Genomic DNA, 17168 nt, shown 5'->3' with positions numbered 1-17168 from the left:
AAGTTTAACGGTAGCCTATAACTGTTCTCTCCTTGCTTATTTTGCATTTGTGCTTTGTAATGAACACTTTCGGTGGCAAACAAAAAATTATGTCTTATCTGAAGTGACTTCGTCTCGCAATAATAGCTTTTATTTGGTTAGAATAGACTTGGACACATGGAAGGCAGCTAGTTTGAAAAGCGTTACCATCTTGAGGCATCTTATATCTGCAAATTATGAAACTCGGGGAGGTGTTCAAAGAGAGATTTTACGGCTCTGCTTTGAAGACACCTGAGTTAGACCACACGAAGGACAGTTCTAACGTAAGCTGCCACTGGACCTAACAGGTTATCTTGGAGGTCAACCCAACTCTTTTTTTTTCCAGAGTCTCCCTCAGCACAGGCAGTTATGTATACATTTTTGTATTAGAGTCTCCTCTTGGGTTTTAGTTCATTTAGTCCTCTAGTTAATTAAATATTCTCCCTTTATCTGGTGAAAATATATACCTATGTTTTCAGTGAATATGAGAGCGGTGTCCATAGAGAGACAGTCAATACCAACTTGACCTCCCTGGATTCGGTACCAGCTGGCTTGCAAATCAATGGAGCCATCAAATTTGTCTTGAAACCCAGTTTGAGAGCTGTCATTCATTCCTATAAGGACATCATCCAAGGCCCACTGGGCTGAATGTTTCCCTGAAATCAGATGAATAAAGGTGGTTAGAGAGAGTTCGTTATAGAGCCTATCAGCATCTTTATGACTGTGATTTTAAATCAAATTATCCAGGAAACTGAAAGCAAATTAAGATGCATATGGTACAATGTGGCTTTAACTGCATGCTCTCAAGGCCACCAGGAAGGGTGGCGTGAGCAGTAACTTGCCATGTTGGGGCTGCCACCATCGAAAAGCTGTAGCGGGGGTTTTCGCCTCCCGTGGTAGGTCAATGGAAATGATCTGTGGCTCCAGAAATGACATGAAGTCCAACTCTCGAAGCAAATGCCAGAGTATCCCGTTGTCATTTGAATACTGAACAACAAGCCCTGAGTTAAAAGACATAAATCCAGTTACTTGGACAGCTTTCCTAGAGGCAAGAAAGGCAAGGAACAATATTTTTAAAATGGCAAGACTGCAGCAGAAACTTCAAATTGCATCTCATAGAACGAGGGCACATTCATCTAAGGTCCAAGGAATGAATTAGCAGACCTGAAGTCTCATCAATTCCTTGACAGTTTCTAGGGCACCAACTCCCAGGAAAGGGAAGAAGATGAAAAACAACAACAACAACAACAACCCGTAAGTTCTTTTAAAGACTACTCAGCTTTGTATGAATGATGAGTAGTTTGGTGAAGAGGACATAAAAAATCCACTCCAGATCATGTATTTGAATTTTAGATTGTGTCCTGAACATTCCCAAGTCTCATATATCATTATTAGACACTCAGAAGAAATGTCTCAATCTCCTCAGCACAAAATCAAGTTGTGCTCTTCTTTTGCTGAAGCGCCAGACAGGAAGCATGGCCCAATCTGAAATTCTATTACACAGAAGGAAATCCTTTCACTGGCACTTCATACTGTATCAGACTTTGGTTACTGAAGACAGAATGAAGTCAAATTACTAAATAGCAAAGCAGAAAATTCACTCCCCTTCAATATTAGTTCTACTTTCCTTTCCGTGTCACCCTTTCCCTCTTTACCCACCCCCCTTAACCAATGTCCCTCCACCTATTACCAGAGTGACATGATTTAGGGACCTGCCCATTAAAGTTATAGGACCATATATGCTGACCTTGCTACGTCTCCTGGAAACTTTTTTATTTATTTATTTATTTATTTTTTTAAGTAGGCTCCATGCCCACTGTGGCCGCAGTGCCGGGCTTGAACTCACAACTCCCAAGATCACGATTTGAGCTGAGATTAAGAGTCAGATGCTTAGCTGACTGAGTGACCCAGGTGCCCAGACACTTTTTTATGCTAAAAGAGGACAGGGAAAGGGTAAGCATGAATGCAAAAAAAAAAAAAAAAAAAAAAAATTGAGAATCAACAGGATATCTCTGTATCTATGTGTCTGTCTATATATCTATTTATGCATCATCTATTCATGTATGTATGTATGTATGTATGTATGTATCTATCTATCTATCTATCTATCTATCTATCTGTTGCTATTGATGGGAGGGGCAGAAGGCTTTCTTGGCATCTAATTACCTATTCCATAACTGTTCCCAAGACTGGTACTGCATACTCATAATTATGACTGGTGATACTGACGTACTTTCTGATTATTCACAGAAATTATGTTCAGTAAAGGTGTATTTGTTATACTAATTTTGTTATATCTTAACCTTTTTGGAGAATTTTAAATCATTCATGGTACATACAACTTTTTGATTTTCCCCATCATTGGCTGGTGGGAATATCTCAATCCTTTTATCATGCTGGGTAACTAAGAGTTTACTAAAATTAAGTTTCAGGAACTATTAGGATAAAATATAGAAGCAAAAGAGTGCCTTTTAAGGCTAGTTGTTAGCACATGGAATTATTGTTACCACATCTGACAAGGGAGGATGCCAGGAACAACAATGACTAATACGCAAAAAATCAGAACTCTCAGGAAAATTAATCTTACCAGATTTAAAATAGAAAAAATCATCATTTATAATGAGAAGATAAAGATAGCTCAAAGAATAGGAACTCTTTAGGGAGAGAGCATGATGCATAGAGGTGTAGAGATTGGCAGTTAAAGCTTCAGTGGGTGGCTGCAGATCCATGTGTTGGAGGAAGAGAGTTACAGTAAAGTTCATGAAGAAAATGGAAGGTAGTCTGTTTCTCGTCTTTATTCTAGTTAAGTTGAGGAACTTCTGGCAAAAATCCAGTCCCCAACCTTTAATGTTTGTTCAAAATATATTTGCTTTTAATGTGATTTTGGGTGGCTGAGAGAGCAGACACTTCAAAATTTAGTTTTTCTTGTGACGATTTGTGTTGATATGGTTTATATTTAATAAGATGAGAGAGAGAATAGTTTAGGTAGTTATCTATCTGGGGTGTGTGTGTGTGTGTGTATGTGTGACCTATTCAGAAGGTAGATTACAGAACCAGAAAGGAAGCATCATGAGAAAAAAAAAAAGTCTCACTAGCTAGTCCTTTCTAGTACCTTCTACTCAAAGTATGGTCCAAGAACCAGTACCATGGGAACAGGACCTACCTGTGGTGGTTTTAAAACCTGTCCACAAATTCTTTGACACTCTTCCTTTCAAAAAGTGGAGCTTGGGGCACCTAGGTGGCTCAGTGGTTGAATGTTTGCCTTTAGCTCGGGTCGTGATCCTGGGGTCCTGGGATAGAGTCCCGCATTGGGCTCCCAGCAGGGAGCCTGCTTCTCCCTCTGCCTATGTCTCTGCCTCTATCTGTCATGAGTAAATAAATAAAATCTTTTTTTTTTAAGTGGAGCTTAATCCCCCCATCTTTCTTTTTTTGAGTGTCACTGGACTTAGTGGCTTGCATGCAATATATGGAATAGGATAAGAATGACAGTGTGTGATTTTTGAGACCAGGCCATGAAAGGCTTTGCACTTTCTTCCTGTTTTCTCTCATGGTCCTCTTGCTTGAGCAAAGCTGGGTGACAAGTGGTAAGGATGCTCAAGCAGCCTACAGATAGATTCACCAGGAAGAAACGGAGGCCTCTTGCCAACAGCCATGAAAGAGAGCATATTAGAAATAGATCCTCCAGCCCTGCTTGGGTCTTTAGATGCCTGCCCACCTCCTGGCTTTTATCTTGCACGCAACCTTATGAAAGATTCTGAGCCAGAACCACCCAGCTAAGTTGCTTCTGAATCCCAACTCACAGAAACAAGAAGATAACTAACATTAGTTGTGTTAAGCCACCCAGTTTTGGAGTAATTTGTTCTACAGCAAAGCACCCCAGTCTGGCTGAATCAGAATCTGCCTTTTAAAGCTTCCTACGGGTTTCTGCCTGCAGGCCTCATTAGCCTTTTTAAGAGTATCACAACAAGGTCTGCTGAGATTAGGGCCCAATCCCAAACAACAATAAAGGAGGGCCTCCCAACAATGAAACAAGGGAGGAATGCAAGAAAGGGAAACAGCAGTCTCCATATTTTATATAAATTGCTGAGCCCCATTAGCTGTGTCATCTGACACACTGCACATCTGAGAAAAAAACCAAGCCATTTTAGCTCATCTACTGAGAGTTTTGGGCATGTACATTTCTCTCTCTAAATTACAACTCCATCTGCATGCTGCCCCGTCTTATTGAAAATAGCCTAATTTTGATTTTAATTCCAAATATGTAAATTAATGCTTCAGCTTGAGCAAGTAAAAAATCTTTACTTTCATCAACTGGAAGAGATTGGTTTAAGGATTTAGGCAGATTTACATTTTAACAACCAGTTTTCAATAAAAGGCTGAAAAATGCCTGTGGGATGTGAATTACGTGGCTAGCAAGGAGTTTAATAGCTCAAGAATAGTTGAGAAAAAGTTACTTGTTCCTAAGGGAATTTGCCCGGTAGGGCCAACTTCATTTTTCTCCTTTCTTTTTTTTTCTTTTCTTTTCTTTCTTCTTTCTCTTCTTTCTTCTTTCTTTCTTTCTCTCTCTTTTCTTTCTTCTTTCTTTCTTTTCTTTCTTTCTCTCTTCTTTCTTTTCTCTCTTTCTCTCTTCTTTCTTTCTTTAAGATTTTATTTATTCACGAGAGAGAGAGAGAGAGAGAGAGAGAGAGAGAAAGACAGAGAGACAGAGACACAGGCAGAGGGAGAAGCAGGCCCCATGCAGGGAGCCTGACATGGGACTTGATCCTGGGACTCCAGGATGACGCCCTGGGCCGAAGGCAGGCGCTAAACCACTGAGCCATCCAGGGATTTCCCCCAACTTCACTTCTATATCAAGTAGATGCTTCCCAGTATGCTCTGGTGAGTTTTTTTTTTAAAGGTTATATCCACAGAACTGTAATTTTCAGAAGAGTCATGTACACAATTGCTATATTGTTCCAACCACCAAGTATTTTATAGTAAAGGTTAAAGAAATGTTAAAATGTTCTACCTCTCCAATCAGAAAATAAGGTCTTGATGCCAAGGACCCTGTCTTCTGTATATACCTCAAAGCTCCTGCCTCTGCATGGGCAGAGTACATGTTCTATAAATATTTATGTGTTTTGAACTACTTATTATTTCTGTAGGGTGATCTTGTAAAAATTTAAATCAGATTATGTCATCGCCTGGGCTAAAAAGCCTTCTGTTGGTGTCCATGACACACAGACTGAGACCCCATCTCCCTACCATGGCTAGCAACGCCCTGAATGCCTGGGCTCCTGCCCCCATTTCAACAATTCCCTAGCCACACTAGCCTTATTTCTGTTCTCCAACATCACAATTCTTTTCTACTTCGTGGCCTCTGCTGTTTCTTCTGACTGGAAAACTTTCCCTGAGCTCATCATGTTGTTGGCTCCTTTTCATCCTTTAGATTCCAATTTAAATGTTTCTTCCTCAGTGAGCCCCCTCCCAGACCACTTTATCTAAATCAAATCACCCAATCAGCAGCTGTCATCTCATCAGCTTATGTATTTCCATCTAGCCGGTCAATCTAACCTCTCAGTTATCTGTTTTCTGACTCTCTTCCCCAGAATGGAGGTGCTCTTCCAGGAAAGGGGTTTTGTCTGCTATGGTCATGAGTGTCACTCTGGTTCCCCCCCTTCTGGCACATGGTGGTTTGGACTTCTTGTCCCCTTCACCATCCTCTCTCTTTCCCCCTGCCACATGGCTGGCAACATCCAGAATCTACCCAGCAGCTGCTTCACTATTCTGGGTGCTGGAATAAGGACCTCAGATGAGCCTCGATTAAAGTGTAGCACAAAGGACAAATCTTTTCTGTTTTAACCCGCTGAGATTTATTTATTTTTTAAATTTAAATTTAATTAATTAACATATAATACGTTATTGGTTTCAGACGTAGAGATCAGTGATTCATCAGTCTTATATAACACCCAGTGCTCATTATATCATGTGCTCTCCTTAATGTCCATCACCCAGTTACCTCATCCCCCCACCTGCCTCCCCTCCAGCAACCCTCAGTTTGTTTTGTATGATTAAGAGTCTCTTATGCCTTGTCTCCTCTTGTTTTGTCTTACTTTATTTTTCCCTCCCTTCGCTTATGATCCCGTTTTGTTTCTTAAATTCCACATATGAATGAGATCATATGATTCATCATATGTCTTTCTCTGATTGACTTATTTTGCTTAACACAATACCCTCTAGTTCCAACCACGTCACTGCAAATGGCAAGATCTCATTTTTTAAAAATTTAACCCACTGAGATTTAGAGATTGTTCATTGTAGCAGCATAACCTAGCTCATCATGACTGATGTGTCAGACATTTGGTGATACTATCTGTAGCCTAGAACATGTTTGGCTTAGAGCAGATTCTTTATTTATTTATTTATTTATTTTTAAGATTTTCTTTATTTATTCATGAGAGAAGCAGAGAGAGAGGCAGAGACACAGGCAGAGGGAGAAGCAGGCTCTATGCAGGGAGCCCGACGTGGGGATTCAATCCCGGGTCTCCAGGGTCACGCCCTGGGCTGAAGGCAGAGCTAAACTGCTGAGGCACCCAGGCTGCCTTAGAGTAGATTCTTAAATAAACATTTGTTGAAGAGATTAGGGAATGCAAAATGGTCTGTAAAAGTCTTTAGACCACTGCTTCAGTAAATTGATGATCTGGGTAATTACTAGACTAAAAGTACTGAGATACTCAGAAAAAGTCATGAAAGCTTTAGTTAGTGACGATATGGCCGAGCATATTTAGGATGGATCATTAGAGCTATTAGTAGCTCCACTAACACATGTGGTTTAAGCCAACATGTTATACACAGTTATGCCTGAAATAATAACAAACTCAGAAGCTACAAGACTTGTCACACACCATCCATGAGATGAAGGTTTGGAGGAAGATCCATCTGAGAGGTCCATGGATTCTGTGCTGGGAAAAGTTGCATTCAGGGTTCCTTAGGGCATCCCATCCTATCTGCAGAGCTCCTGGAGACCATTTATATATGCCACAAGTATTTTGTATTTCTTTCAGAACTGAATCCCTGGGACGCCTGGGTGGCTCAGTGGTTGAGGGTATGCCTTTGGCTTGGGTCATGATACCGGGATCCTAGGATTGAGCCTCGCATCAGGCTCCCTAAAGGGAGCCTGCTTCTCCCTCTGCCTATGTCTCAGCCCCTCTCTCTGTGCCTCTCTCTCTGTGTGTCTCTCATGAATAAATAAATAAATCTTAAAAAAAAAAAGAACTGAATTTCTGAGACACAAAATGGTCAGGATGCCTAGACAAAGCAGAGTTCTGGGCAAGGAGGGAAGCAGTATGCAGGTGGTCAAGACATCCATTCTGGAACAAGCATCAGTGGTTTCAGTCTCCGCTCATCCACTTACTGACTGCATGATCTTGGGTAAATTACTTGACCTACTGTGCCTCAGTTTCTATAGCTGTGAAATAGGACTAATAATGCCTATGGCAAAGAGGTATGAATGAAGATGAAATGAATGAACAGATAAAACACTTGGAATAGTGCCTTGAATATAATATGTGCTTAGTAAAAGTTAAGGTTTATCACCACCAAGAACTGTTTCTTCTACCAAAGGATGCTAATATCACCAGAACATTTATGGGCAGGAAGCAGAGTCTATTTGCCCAATGCAAACAGGCTTCTAGCCCCACACTAAATGTAAAATGCTCTGCTATTTTTTCTATTGAAACTTATAAAGAAACAGCACTCCTTAAAAAACACACACTTTGATCATAAACAAATATACCTTGATCAAAACAAATATACTGTGACATGATCCATAAGCTTTTCATTTCAGGCTTAAGGATCTAGATGAGGAACCTAAAAGATCATGGCTCTACACAGCTAGCCATTTAATGATGAAAAAGAGAGAGAAGAAATGATGCAATGTAGTGTCTCAGTTTGCAAAATCCTGGCTAAATTTTGGGAAGAAAGAGGACTAATTTGCCCAAAGTAACTATAATTTCTATGGAAATACAGCAGCTTACCTTCATTTCTAGCTCTTGGTTTGATGCAGGTAATTCCTGAAGTTTTACTTCCAATTTGTATATAAAACTGAACAAGTCTGGGGAAACAAACAAACAAACCAAACTTCAGTTTACTTACAAATGGGTAAGTTCAGAGAGATTTAACCTTTTGCATTTTGACACATTAAAAAAAAGGTTCTGTAATTCTGAAATATGACTTTTAAACACAAAGGGCATATGAGCAGAAACTGCATAGATTATATAGCCAGCTAATTCTGCAACCATTTTAAAAGGTTAGTTAATAATTATTAATTTTATTCTGTAATAATGGTTTAAGCAAAAGGGAACAGCTGAACTCTGCCTCAATGCCAGCGTCTGATGCAATTTAATGAAATCACTGAAATGCTCATTCCTTAAATTGGGATAATACTATTCTTGGAAATTCAGGATGAGGAAAAATCCAACATCAAGAAGCTAAATGCTACATCAGTGTTGGGCCACATAATGACCTATATTACTGATTTAGACTTGGATGGTTTAATTTTTCACAGCTGACACTCACTCAGTGTGATGTAAATTAGGCCTCAGTCCACAGTAAACCAACAGAGAGGGCTATGTGACAGGTGCACCTCTGTGAGAACTCAGAAGGGGAAAGAAAGCGAAGGCAGAAAAACCATGACACAGAACCCGAGTTTACTGAGGACAAGGTATAGAAATTCCAAATATTTCTTCAGTTTCCTTTCTTCCAATTCTTAAATAATTTAATTGAGAGCAATACAAAAAGCACAATTTTATTTTAGGCGTGCTACTTCATTTGACCTTAAAACCAAGCAGTTATTTATTTTACCAGTAGGTGTCAGTGTAGGTATTTAAAATTTCTGGAGCAGTTTTTAGTAAGTGAATACAAATAAACTTTGATAAACGGAATGCATCATTTTTTGGACACAGAATTTAGAGTTGAAGAAAAGTCTTTGTTTCATCTGGTACATATAAAAGTAATACCAAATAGTCCTTATAGTAACGCAGAACTTTAGAAAACCAAGCTGACATACATTAGGCACACAGACAGTGATGTCTGTAGGCTGATTAATGAATTGGGGTAGAAGTTTTGCAGAAACTACATTATTGTGGAGTTCAAGTTATGCTTCATTTTTACATAACAAAATCTATATAGAAAAATCTTAGTATGTAAGTCCTCAATAAAAGAACAGTTTAATTTTTTTTTTACTTTTTAAAAAAGATTTTATTTATTTATCCACGAGAGACACACAGAGAGAGAGGCAGAGACACAGGCAGAGGGAGAAGCAGGCTCCATGCAGCCTGACGTGGGACTCAATCCAGGATCGAGTCTCCAGGATCACGCCCTGGGCTGAAGGCGGCGCTAAACCTCTGAGCCACTCGGGCTGCCCAGAATAGAGAGTTTTAGATCAGATCACAAAGCCTGGTAAATATAATGCTCACAGAGAAGTGTACCAATAAACTATTTACCGGATATTCCTGGTGTCCAGGGGGATAGTCCTCGCTTCCCTTTTGCCGGGGCCATTGAAGTAGAGAGATTTGCCATCATTAAGTGTTCCACAGCCGGTTCCAACCTGGCCTCCAGTTATCTTGTACCATAGAGGGCTGAGCTTCCCCTCAAACCTATCGAACATCTCACTGTGATTAGGGACATTAGACACACAGGTCCCTTGTGCAGCTTCCGAGAAAGGAAACACATAGGAGAGAGGCTTTGTTGAAATTGTTACACATTAGAAGGTACATTCAGAGCATGGGCTAAGGAAGCCTTTCCACAAGTGTTAGGGGAAGGAAACCATGTGGAAATCTGTATCCCACAACTGTCTGCCCAAAATACAGTCATCGCTACCCATCATCAAAAACATTATTCCACCTCTATAATTTTTTATTAATAGACAGACATTGGGAACCACAAATTTCTGTGGTTCTTGTTCCTAAGAGCACGTGTGCAAACTGAGAAATAGATTTTGTCCACCACAAAATTTGCTCCTTTGTTGTCCTTTTATCAGAGGATCAATAAGGAGAGTTAATGCCAGATTTTCAAAAAACACCCCTGAAACCATGAGTGGCAGTGCTCTCCACAGAAGGCCTGCAACAACATATGTTTGTCTTTGGTCATGCGCCAGATAAAGGGCAGAGCACTGAAACTCTGGGAAGCATCAATTTGAAGTTGCCTCTAGGAAAAACTCTGAAAGAAGATTTTGAAGCTTATAACATTTTCTTTAATTTTACTCTTTAATCTCAACTCCCTTTTTATTTTTGCTTGTAACAATAGCCAAGGATGACTTGATCAGAAAATATTTCTCTTATAAATTTCTCTTTTTGGCAGTCTTGGATTTATCATTTCTTACACTGATTTTTACTTTGCACATATAAAATTACATTTCTTATAAAAAGCAATGTAAAGTACAGAGAGCCCCTTGTATAGCCAAGTGGTCAAGTAAGAGCTTAGGTTTGAGTTTTAGAGAATGCCTCACCAGACTTTGAAGCCTAGCTTCAGCAACTCCTCTCTATGTGCCCTTGGAAGAGTTATTAAGCTTCTCTATGTCTCAATTTCCTTAAATATAAACAAGACAATAACAGTATGTACTGTGGCACAGGGTTTTGTTGGAATTTGGGATGACGTAAAAAGCACTTACTATAGTGCCTGGCATGAAGTAGACAGAAGGCAATGTTAACTACTATCATTATTACTAATAAATATATCTCCCTTAGGGCGTGCAATTGGTGTTACTATATATATTTTTTTCTGTTGGGAAGCTCAAAACTACAAAATATCTTTTAGCACCTCAAATGCCTGGGTGGCAAATTCCTACAAGTAGGACTTAAAGAAGAATCATCTCAGAATCTATTTCCCTAGAAGAAGTAACATGAAAGACAGTAACTACAGAAGGATATTTTACAAACAAATCATCAGACATATGCCTGCGGCCTTACCAGTATATCCCAGGTCACAGAAACACACCCCTGAGACACAGTCCCCGTGGCCACTGCAGTAACTGGGACAAGGCTCAGATATGTACACTCCATCCAGACCAAAGGGAGGCACATTCTTCTGTGAGCTGCTCTCCTGAATCCATCGGAATCTGGTTTTACTATTGGGAAAAACAACACATATGTCTCTTACATCAATACTGTGTCCAAAAGCACTGAAATATAGAATGGCTCAGAAAAATTAAAGAAAGGTTTCATGCTTATTTGAAAGCCATGTGTGCTTCATTGAGCACTTAATAATGTTCATGATAAGGTGTCTCTACCAGGGCTTTCTCAAAACCTGTTGATTTCTTTTTCAGCCTAAATGTTTAAACACCAAGAGGATATCAGGTACAGAAGACTTTCGATGCCCCAGAAACATATTATGGGTAATTACTTGTATATTTTCCATCTCATAGGCTTTTAGTAATATAAACCAGAAAGGTATTCCTTTCACATAATTAACATTTCATCCTTCCACTGCACTAATTTTATGGGCATTTTCAGAAGAGGCTGTTTAGGAATTTTTGAGACCATCAAATAGAATATTCTTTGTTAGGATACATAAGGGGACTCTGGCTATTTGCCACTGACATGATTCTGGCAGGAAAGAGTTAAGTTTGTACTGACAGAGCTCCTCCCACCTGTTGCCTTCCTCTTCACCTCTCAACTTCAAATCCCTAAGACACTCATTCTATGAGCTCTTAGCAACCATTTGGACTGCCAATGAATACTGGCTACTGCCAATGAACAAAAGACGGACCTGGTCCCAGTACTTTAAAACCCTGGAACATCAGTTGTCTGGGCTGCTGCCCGGTACTTCTTCCCCCACAACAACAGTCTCAAGGCTGCCAAACTAACACTGGTTCCAGTCGCTTTCCAGTCTTTGCAATCCTCTCAGCACATCTCTTTCTTTTCAAATATATGGAAACCTGCACACATCTATAATATCCCACCAGAAAAACACCTCTTCCTTCTCAGTTCTACTGACATCAAGGAAGGAAGATGGATTAGGTTATCTGGAGTCCAATTAATTCTGCTGCCAATATTTATAGACTTTTGAATGAATTCAGTTTCTTCATAAAAGAGGGCAAAGAATCTTAAAGATTAATGAAGACTGTCAAGGATAACTAGAGACAATGTTGGTTCCTTCTCCTCTCTATTATTGTGGAAATAATACAGCAGTGTCAGAATGCATTTCTTTATAGCTTTTCAAATAGCTTTGATTATTTGGCAACACAGAACCATAAACCTGGATTTCTTTCTTCATTATTTTAAGTTACCTACTCCTGGCAAATTTGTGAAATGTAACCAACAATGTTGTTTATGAGATTGAAGTTTTCAGAGACTAATCACTCATTCATGCAAGTCTTAGCACACATTCTTCAATGTGTTAAGAGGAAAGTGAACACATTCTTTATTTCCTGTAAAGTGAATTCGAAATATATTAGTCTTATTTTTTAAGGCAAAAGACAACTGAAATCAGATTAGAAACACAGAACAAAAGCAAAAAGAAAGAAAAAAAAGAATACACAGTGGTTGTGCCATGAACCTTGGGAAAATTCCTCCCATTAGGGTTGTTTGGTTATTTAGGTTGTGCAGATGCTTTTCCTCTCAAAGGAAGGAAATGGAATTGATGATCAGTAGCTTTTGCCAACTGCTGCTTTTAAGGAAAAAGGTAAGGCCTCTGGGCCCCTCTCAAAAGATGGTATATATTTGATAAAAAAGGAAAACAAGCCAATTCTCTGATATGAGTCTTCTTGGATTGGAAGTCATTCTTGCCTCTTCTTTTCATGTTTCTATAATATAGAGGAACATGGGTTTGCACCTCTTGCCCCATGGAAAGTAAAGAAAGAGATAGGAACAACTACCCTTTACCCTAGGTTCTCCCATATGGGCCAGATGAGGGCATCTATCAACTGCTCTATTTCATGGAAGAGACAGACTCAGGTGGAGGCCCAGCAGCATTCAGAAGGTTGAAGAATCCCACCTTTAGGTAGAATTCTAGATGCTTTGGTAATGTGATTGTGGAAGAAAGGAAAGTAAAACCCTTTCACCCCTCTGTTTCTTGGGGTGCCTATAATTTTCATAACAATAAAAGAATCCAGGTCTGGTCGGGCCAGAGAGAAGTACTCCCATGTCTAAGTCTCCTATAGACCCAAGAAGCAGAGGGTACTGTTAGACATTTGAGAATGTGAAAGACCTTGGGGGCTTAGCATTAAGGAATCCATATTTAAATAAAGAAAAACAAAATAGAACAAAATAAAATGATGAATTATTTGGTTAATAGGGTGAGTCCAGGACATGATGAATCCTAGTTAAGAGTCCTAGCTGAGAGTCCATAGTTCAAAGCAAAAGGGCAAGAGATTGTATTTCTTTTCCTTTTTTAAATCTCTGCTACATGGTTTTCAATTTAGTAGGTGCAAATTGAAGCAAGAAAGTTTTCACTGATCACAAGATAAACAAGTCTTGGCTTCATTTTAATTTTCCCAGTTGTGTCTGGTTCCTGATGACTACTGCTTGCTATCCGGTCTTACTCTCCCATCCCGGTCTTAGAATTGAGCACAAATAAATCAGAAACTTCAGGGTTGCTGGAATAAGAGGAAGAACTAGTAAGAAATTCACTAAAAAAATGTAGTCATGGAGAGACCACCAGAAGACGTATGGCCAAAGTGAGGTGGGTGTTTCATTTCTTTCTTGAAGAAGTAGCTGGTTTCTGATGGTTTAAAGTTTTTCTGCCTGTTTCTTGAAATGTCTTCTAATTCCTTGCCTAAGAGCTATTTTTTTTATAATAGGATACCTGTTCATCAAACTGTTCATCACTTCTGATCTTTGCTTGAAAGCCTCTTTTTATGCCAGCAAAAATCCACTATGCCTGGGATCCCACATGCTCCTAATTTAAACACCAGGTTACAAGAGACCTGGCATGCAGAGAATTTCTTGATTCAGCACCATGAATTCATCATTCTCTCTACATTAGGATATTCGCTGCTCACTACAGGAATAGCTTTGTCAACTGAAGACTGGATAACTCTTATCCTTGGACTAGCTCTTCTCTGGGTACTGATACTCAACATGTGAATATGATGGTAGAGCAATAGAGAAGGTTAGTTGAAGACAAGCAAAGTATTATGCTGTCCACCTAGACAGCCCTGATTACTACTGCTATTGAGAAGGACATAATCCTAGAAGAGCATCTTTGACCTGATAGGAAGATCTGGGAAGGATTGGAGGAGATAATGACTGGGGGAAAGACAGAGTTTAATTTTACATAATTTTGCTAGAAATAAGCCATAACGTGGCTTGACCATTCAAATCATTGAACAATACTTCCCCTTTGTCTTGCTTTCCCAGATGAGGAAAAAGTAGAAGGTAAGACTCTATCTCTGACTCCTTTCCCAATTACTTTTGTTCACAGGATGCCTGAGCAACTAGGAGAATAGGCTTCTATAACTTCCTCTTCCACCAGCACATTTGAGAGTGGTGTTACATTGGCCTCTCCAACCAAGAAGATTCCTGTGCACCTACTTGTTCTGTGCAGAGGTGGCACAGGTGACGGTGGCAGTGGAAGAGATATTCTGCAGTTACTAAGCAACTATATTTCTAGCATATTCATTCCCTAAGTCCCCCCTACCCCTGCCCCCAGAGATATCAACATTTTGCATTCTGCATAGGGAACCTAGAGTAGGCTACATGACATGATACATTGTATGGTCAGGGATGCTGTTGAGTGTCAGGGGTATACCAACATCTATCTACTGCCACCAATGTCTCTCCTTTGCAGGCAAGAGCCAAGAGAATGACTATGAGGACAAAATGCTCCTTTGAGAAAATCAGCTTAGAATTATTTGTGAAAGAGCAATGTTCTAGTAACTATTATAAGCATGTTGCCTCGTGGCAAAATAGCTCCCAATTTTAACAATTTTCACACTTAGAATTCTCAGCTTTCCAACACTGCATTTGGAGATAGTGGAGTTGAACATATTGCAGAAGAAACAACAACAGTTCTTAAAGGGGAAACATATTTACTATTCTTTAGTAGAGAGCTCTTTGTCCTGAATGCCATCAGCCAGAAAGCTGGAAGGTATTCAAATTAGCCAGAAGCTGGACTCTAATGCAGACACTTTCTTCTTCCAAGAGCTGAGGTCCAAGACAATATTGATACACTGGGAGCTTCAAAATACTGCTCACTTTGTGATATTAAAGAAAACCTTTATTTCTCACATGTGGCTTTACCATGACTTTCATAGTGATGTTTTGTAGCGCCTCGATATTCTAGTCATTGCAGGAAATACACACCACCTGCTGCTCCTCAGCTTCATGGCAAGCCGTACCTATCTATTTGGGAGAGCTGTGGTTGGGTCAAAGTTTCGGAAAAGCATCAGGGTGGAAGGCAGTGGTGGTGGTGAGGACTACAGGGCTGTATTGCTATGTGGCTAGCTTGTGATGGGCAGAAAGTAGGATGAGATGGCTATTAGGATAGAAACACAGATAAATTCTCATGGCAAACGAGAGATGCCTCAGAAGGTGAACCCTACAGAGCAGAACTAACAGCTGAGAAGAACAATAGATTAGAGAACCTCTCCTAAAGAGCAGAATTTAATCAAGGCAACTTTCTTGTCCTGGACATTGCTCACGGAGGAGGGAGTCCTAATGAGAAGTTATCTTGCTTTTAGAATTCCTATTGGCCATTGGCTGCTATGTGCTTACCATTTCTCTCCCCACCACCCACCCGTTTTTTTTTTTGAGTGGAAGTAGCTCTTGTTATTATCCTGTCAGTGTCTCACCACTGTATGTTAGATATGGATAATTGTCTTTTTAGTTCATAGGCCTCTAGATCAAGAGAAGCCATATCTGGGGAGCCATGGCCATACCCTGCCCTGACAAAGATCATGAGATCAGCAACTTAGTGCTTGATGCTGTGATGGGATGACACTTGGGAGGTCTTGGGGGAAGAGTGAATGCATCTGGCTATGGGAGAAATGTGAATCACTAGGGCTAGGACAAACTACCATAGATTGTTACAATAATGCCCCTCAATGAATCACACCTCCTTGTGTACATGTTCCTCTGCAATCTGACTTTTCTGCATTTCCTATCAAAAAAGGGAGTCTGTTTTCCCACATTGTGAATCTAGACTGGCCTTTGTGCTTTGCCTTGACCTATAGGATGTCACAAATAAAACAGTCTTGCATCTTTTACTACTCTTCTCTCGGAACTCTAGAATAATCAACTGTGAAAAATACTGGGCTGAAGGTGATAAAGAGAAAAATGTCCTGCGGAGCCCACACACTAACCAACCCACTGATTATGCAGTTACATGATGGATCCTAGATAGAGCAGCAGCAGAACTACCCAGATAATCCACAAACCATGAGAAAGTCAATCGTTGTTGCTTTTGTTTGGAGACACAAGTTTTGGAGAGACAGGTTGCATAGCAATAGAAAACTGTACAAATATTATCCTAGGCTGTACTCAGTAATAGAAACAAAGGGTAAGGATGATTTTTTTTAAAAAAGTAATGTATCTGGGCACCTGGGTTGGCCAGTTGGTTAAGCATCTGACTCTTGGTTTCAGCTCAGGGGCTCAGGTTCTGATCTCAGGGTCTTGAGATCTAGCTCTGAGATCTAGGCTCAGCACTCAGCAGGGAGTCTGTGTAGGATTCTCTCTCCCTCTGTTCCTCCCCAATTTGAGCTCTCTCTCTCTCAAATAAATAAATAAAATCTTAAATAAAATCAAATAAAAAGTAATGCATCTATGCATCCCTGACTCCTTTTTCCTTCTACTGCTTAAGAGATGACAAGATCTGGAACAGCTGCCTTAGATCAAGAGATGAAAATGTTGTGCTCAGAATGGCTGAACCATAATTTCAGCTCCGAACTGCTCACCTCTGGACTGTGATATGAGAAAGAATTTCTATCTTGTTTAAGCCTCGTTAATCATTTATATTTGTTTCCCTGTTATAGTAGCTGGGCCTGTGTCCTACCTAAGACACGGTGCAAGTCAAATTCTTAAATTTCATCAAAGAAGGCCAACACATCAACATTGCCACCTACACATCAAGTCCTCTGAGTCTCTCTTTAATATACTACAAAGAACACTGACTGGCTGATAAAGACGAAGAATTACTTACAAGTAGACTTAGATCCACTGACTGAAAAACTCTTT

General features: G+C 39.9%; 1 protein-coding gene and 1 long non-coding RNA gene across 2 annotated transcripts in view; one reads left to right on the top strand and one right to left on the bottom strand.

Moving 5' to 3' along the window:
* Positions 1 to 17168, bottom strand: part of RELN (reelin) — a 477996-nt gene that overhangs the window by 87233 nt on the left and 373595 nt on the right. The window contains 5 exon segments of the mRNA XM_041722153.1: positions 486 to 674; positions 861 to 1019; positions 8034 to 8110; positions 9501 to 9708; positions 10965 to 11122. Of these exon segments, the coding sequence (XP_041578087.1) occupies positions 486 to 674; positions 861 to 1019; positions 8034 to 8110; positions 9501 to 9708; positions 10965 to 11122 (791 nt within the window).
* LOC121471409 lies at positions 8118 to 16597 on the top strand. The gene is made up of 4 exons (XR_005982678.1): positions 8118 to 8305; positions 11321 to 11389; positions 13494 to 13677; positions 13796 to 16597. It is a non-coding gene; the product is annotated as an uncharacterized LOC121471409 (long non-coding RNA).

This window comes from Vulpes lagopus, chromosome 11 (assembly GCF_018345385.1).
Source record: "Vulpes lagopus strain Blue_001 chromosome 11, ASM1834538v1, whole genome shotgun sequence".
NCBI classification, from domain to species: domain Eukaryota; kingdom Metazoa; phylum Chordata; class Mammalia; order Carnivora; family Canidae; genus Vulpes; species Vulpes lagopus.
The sequence above is the reverse complement of the archived record's forward strand: the minus strand, read 5'-3'. Positions and strand labels throughout refer to the sequence as shown.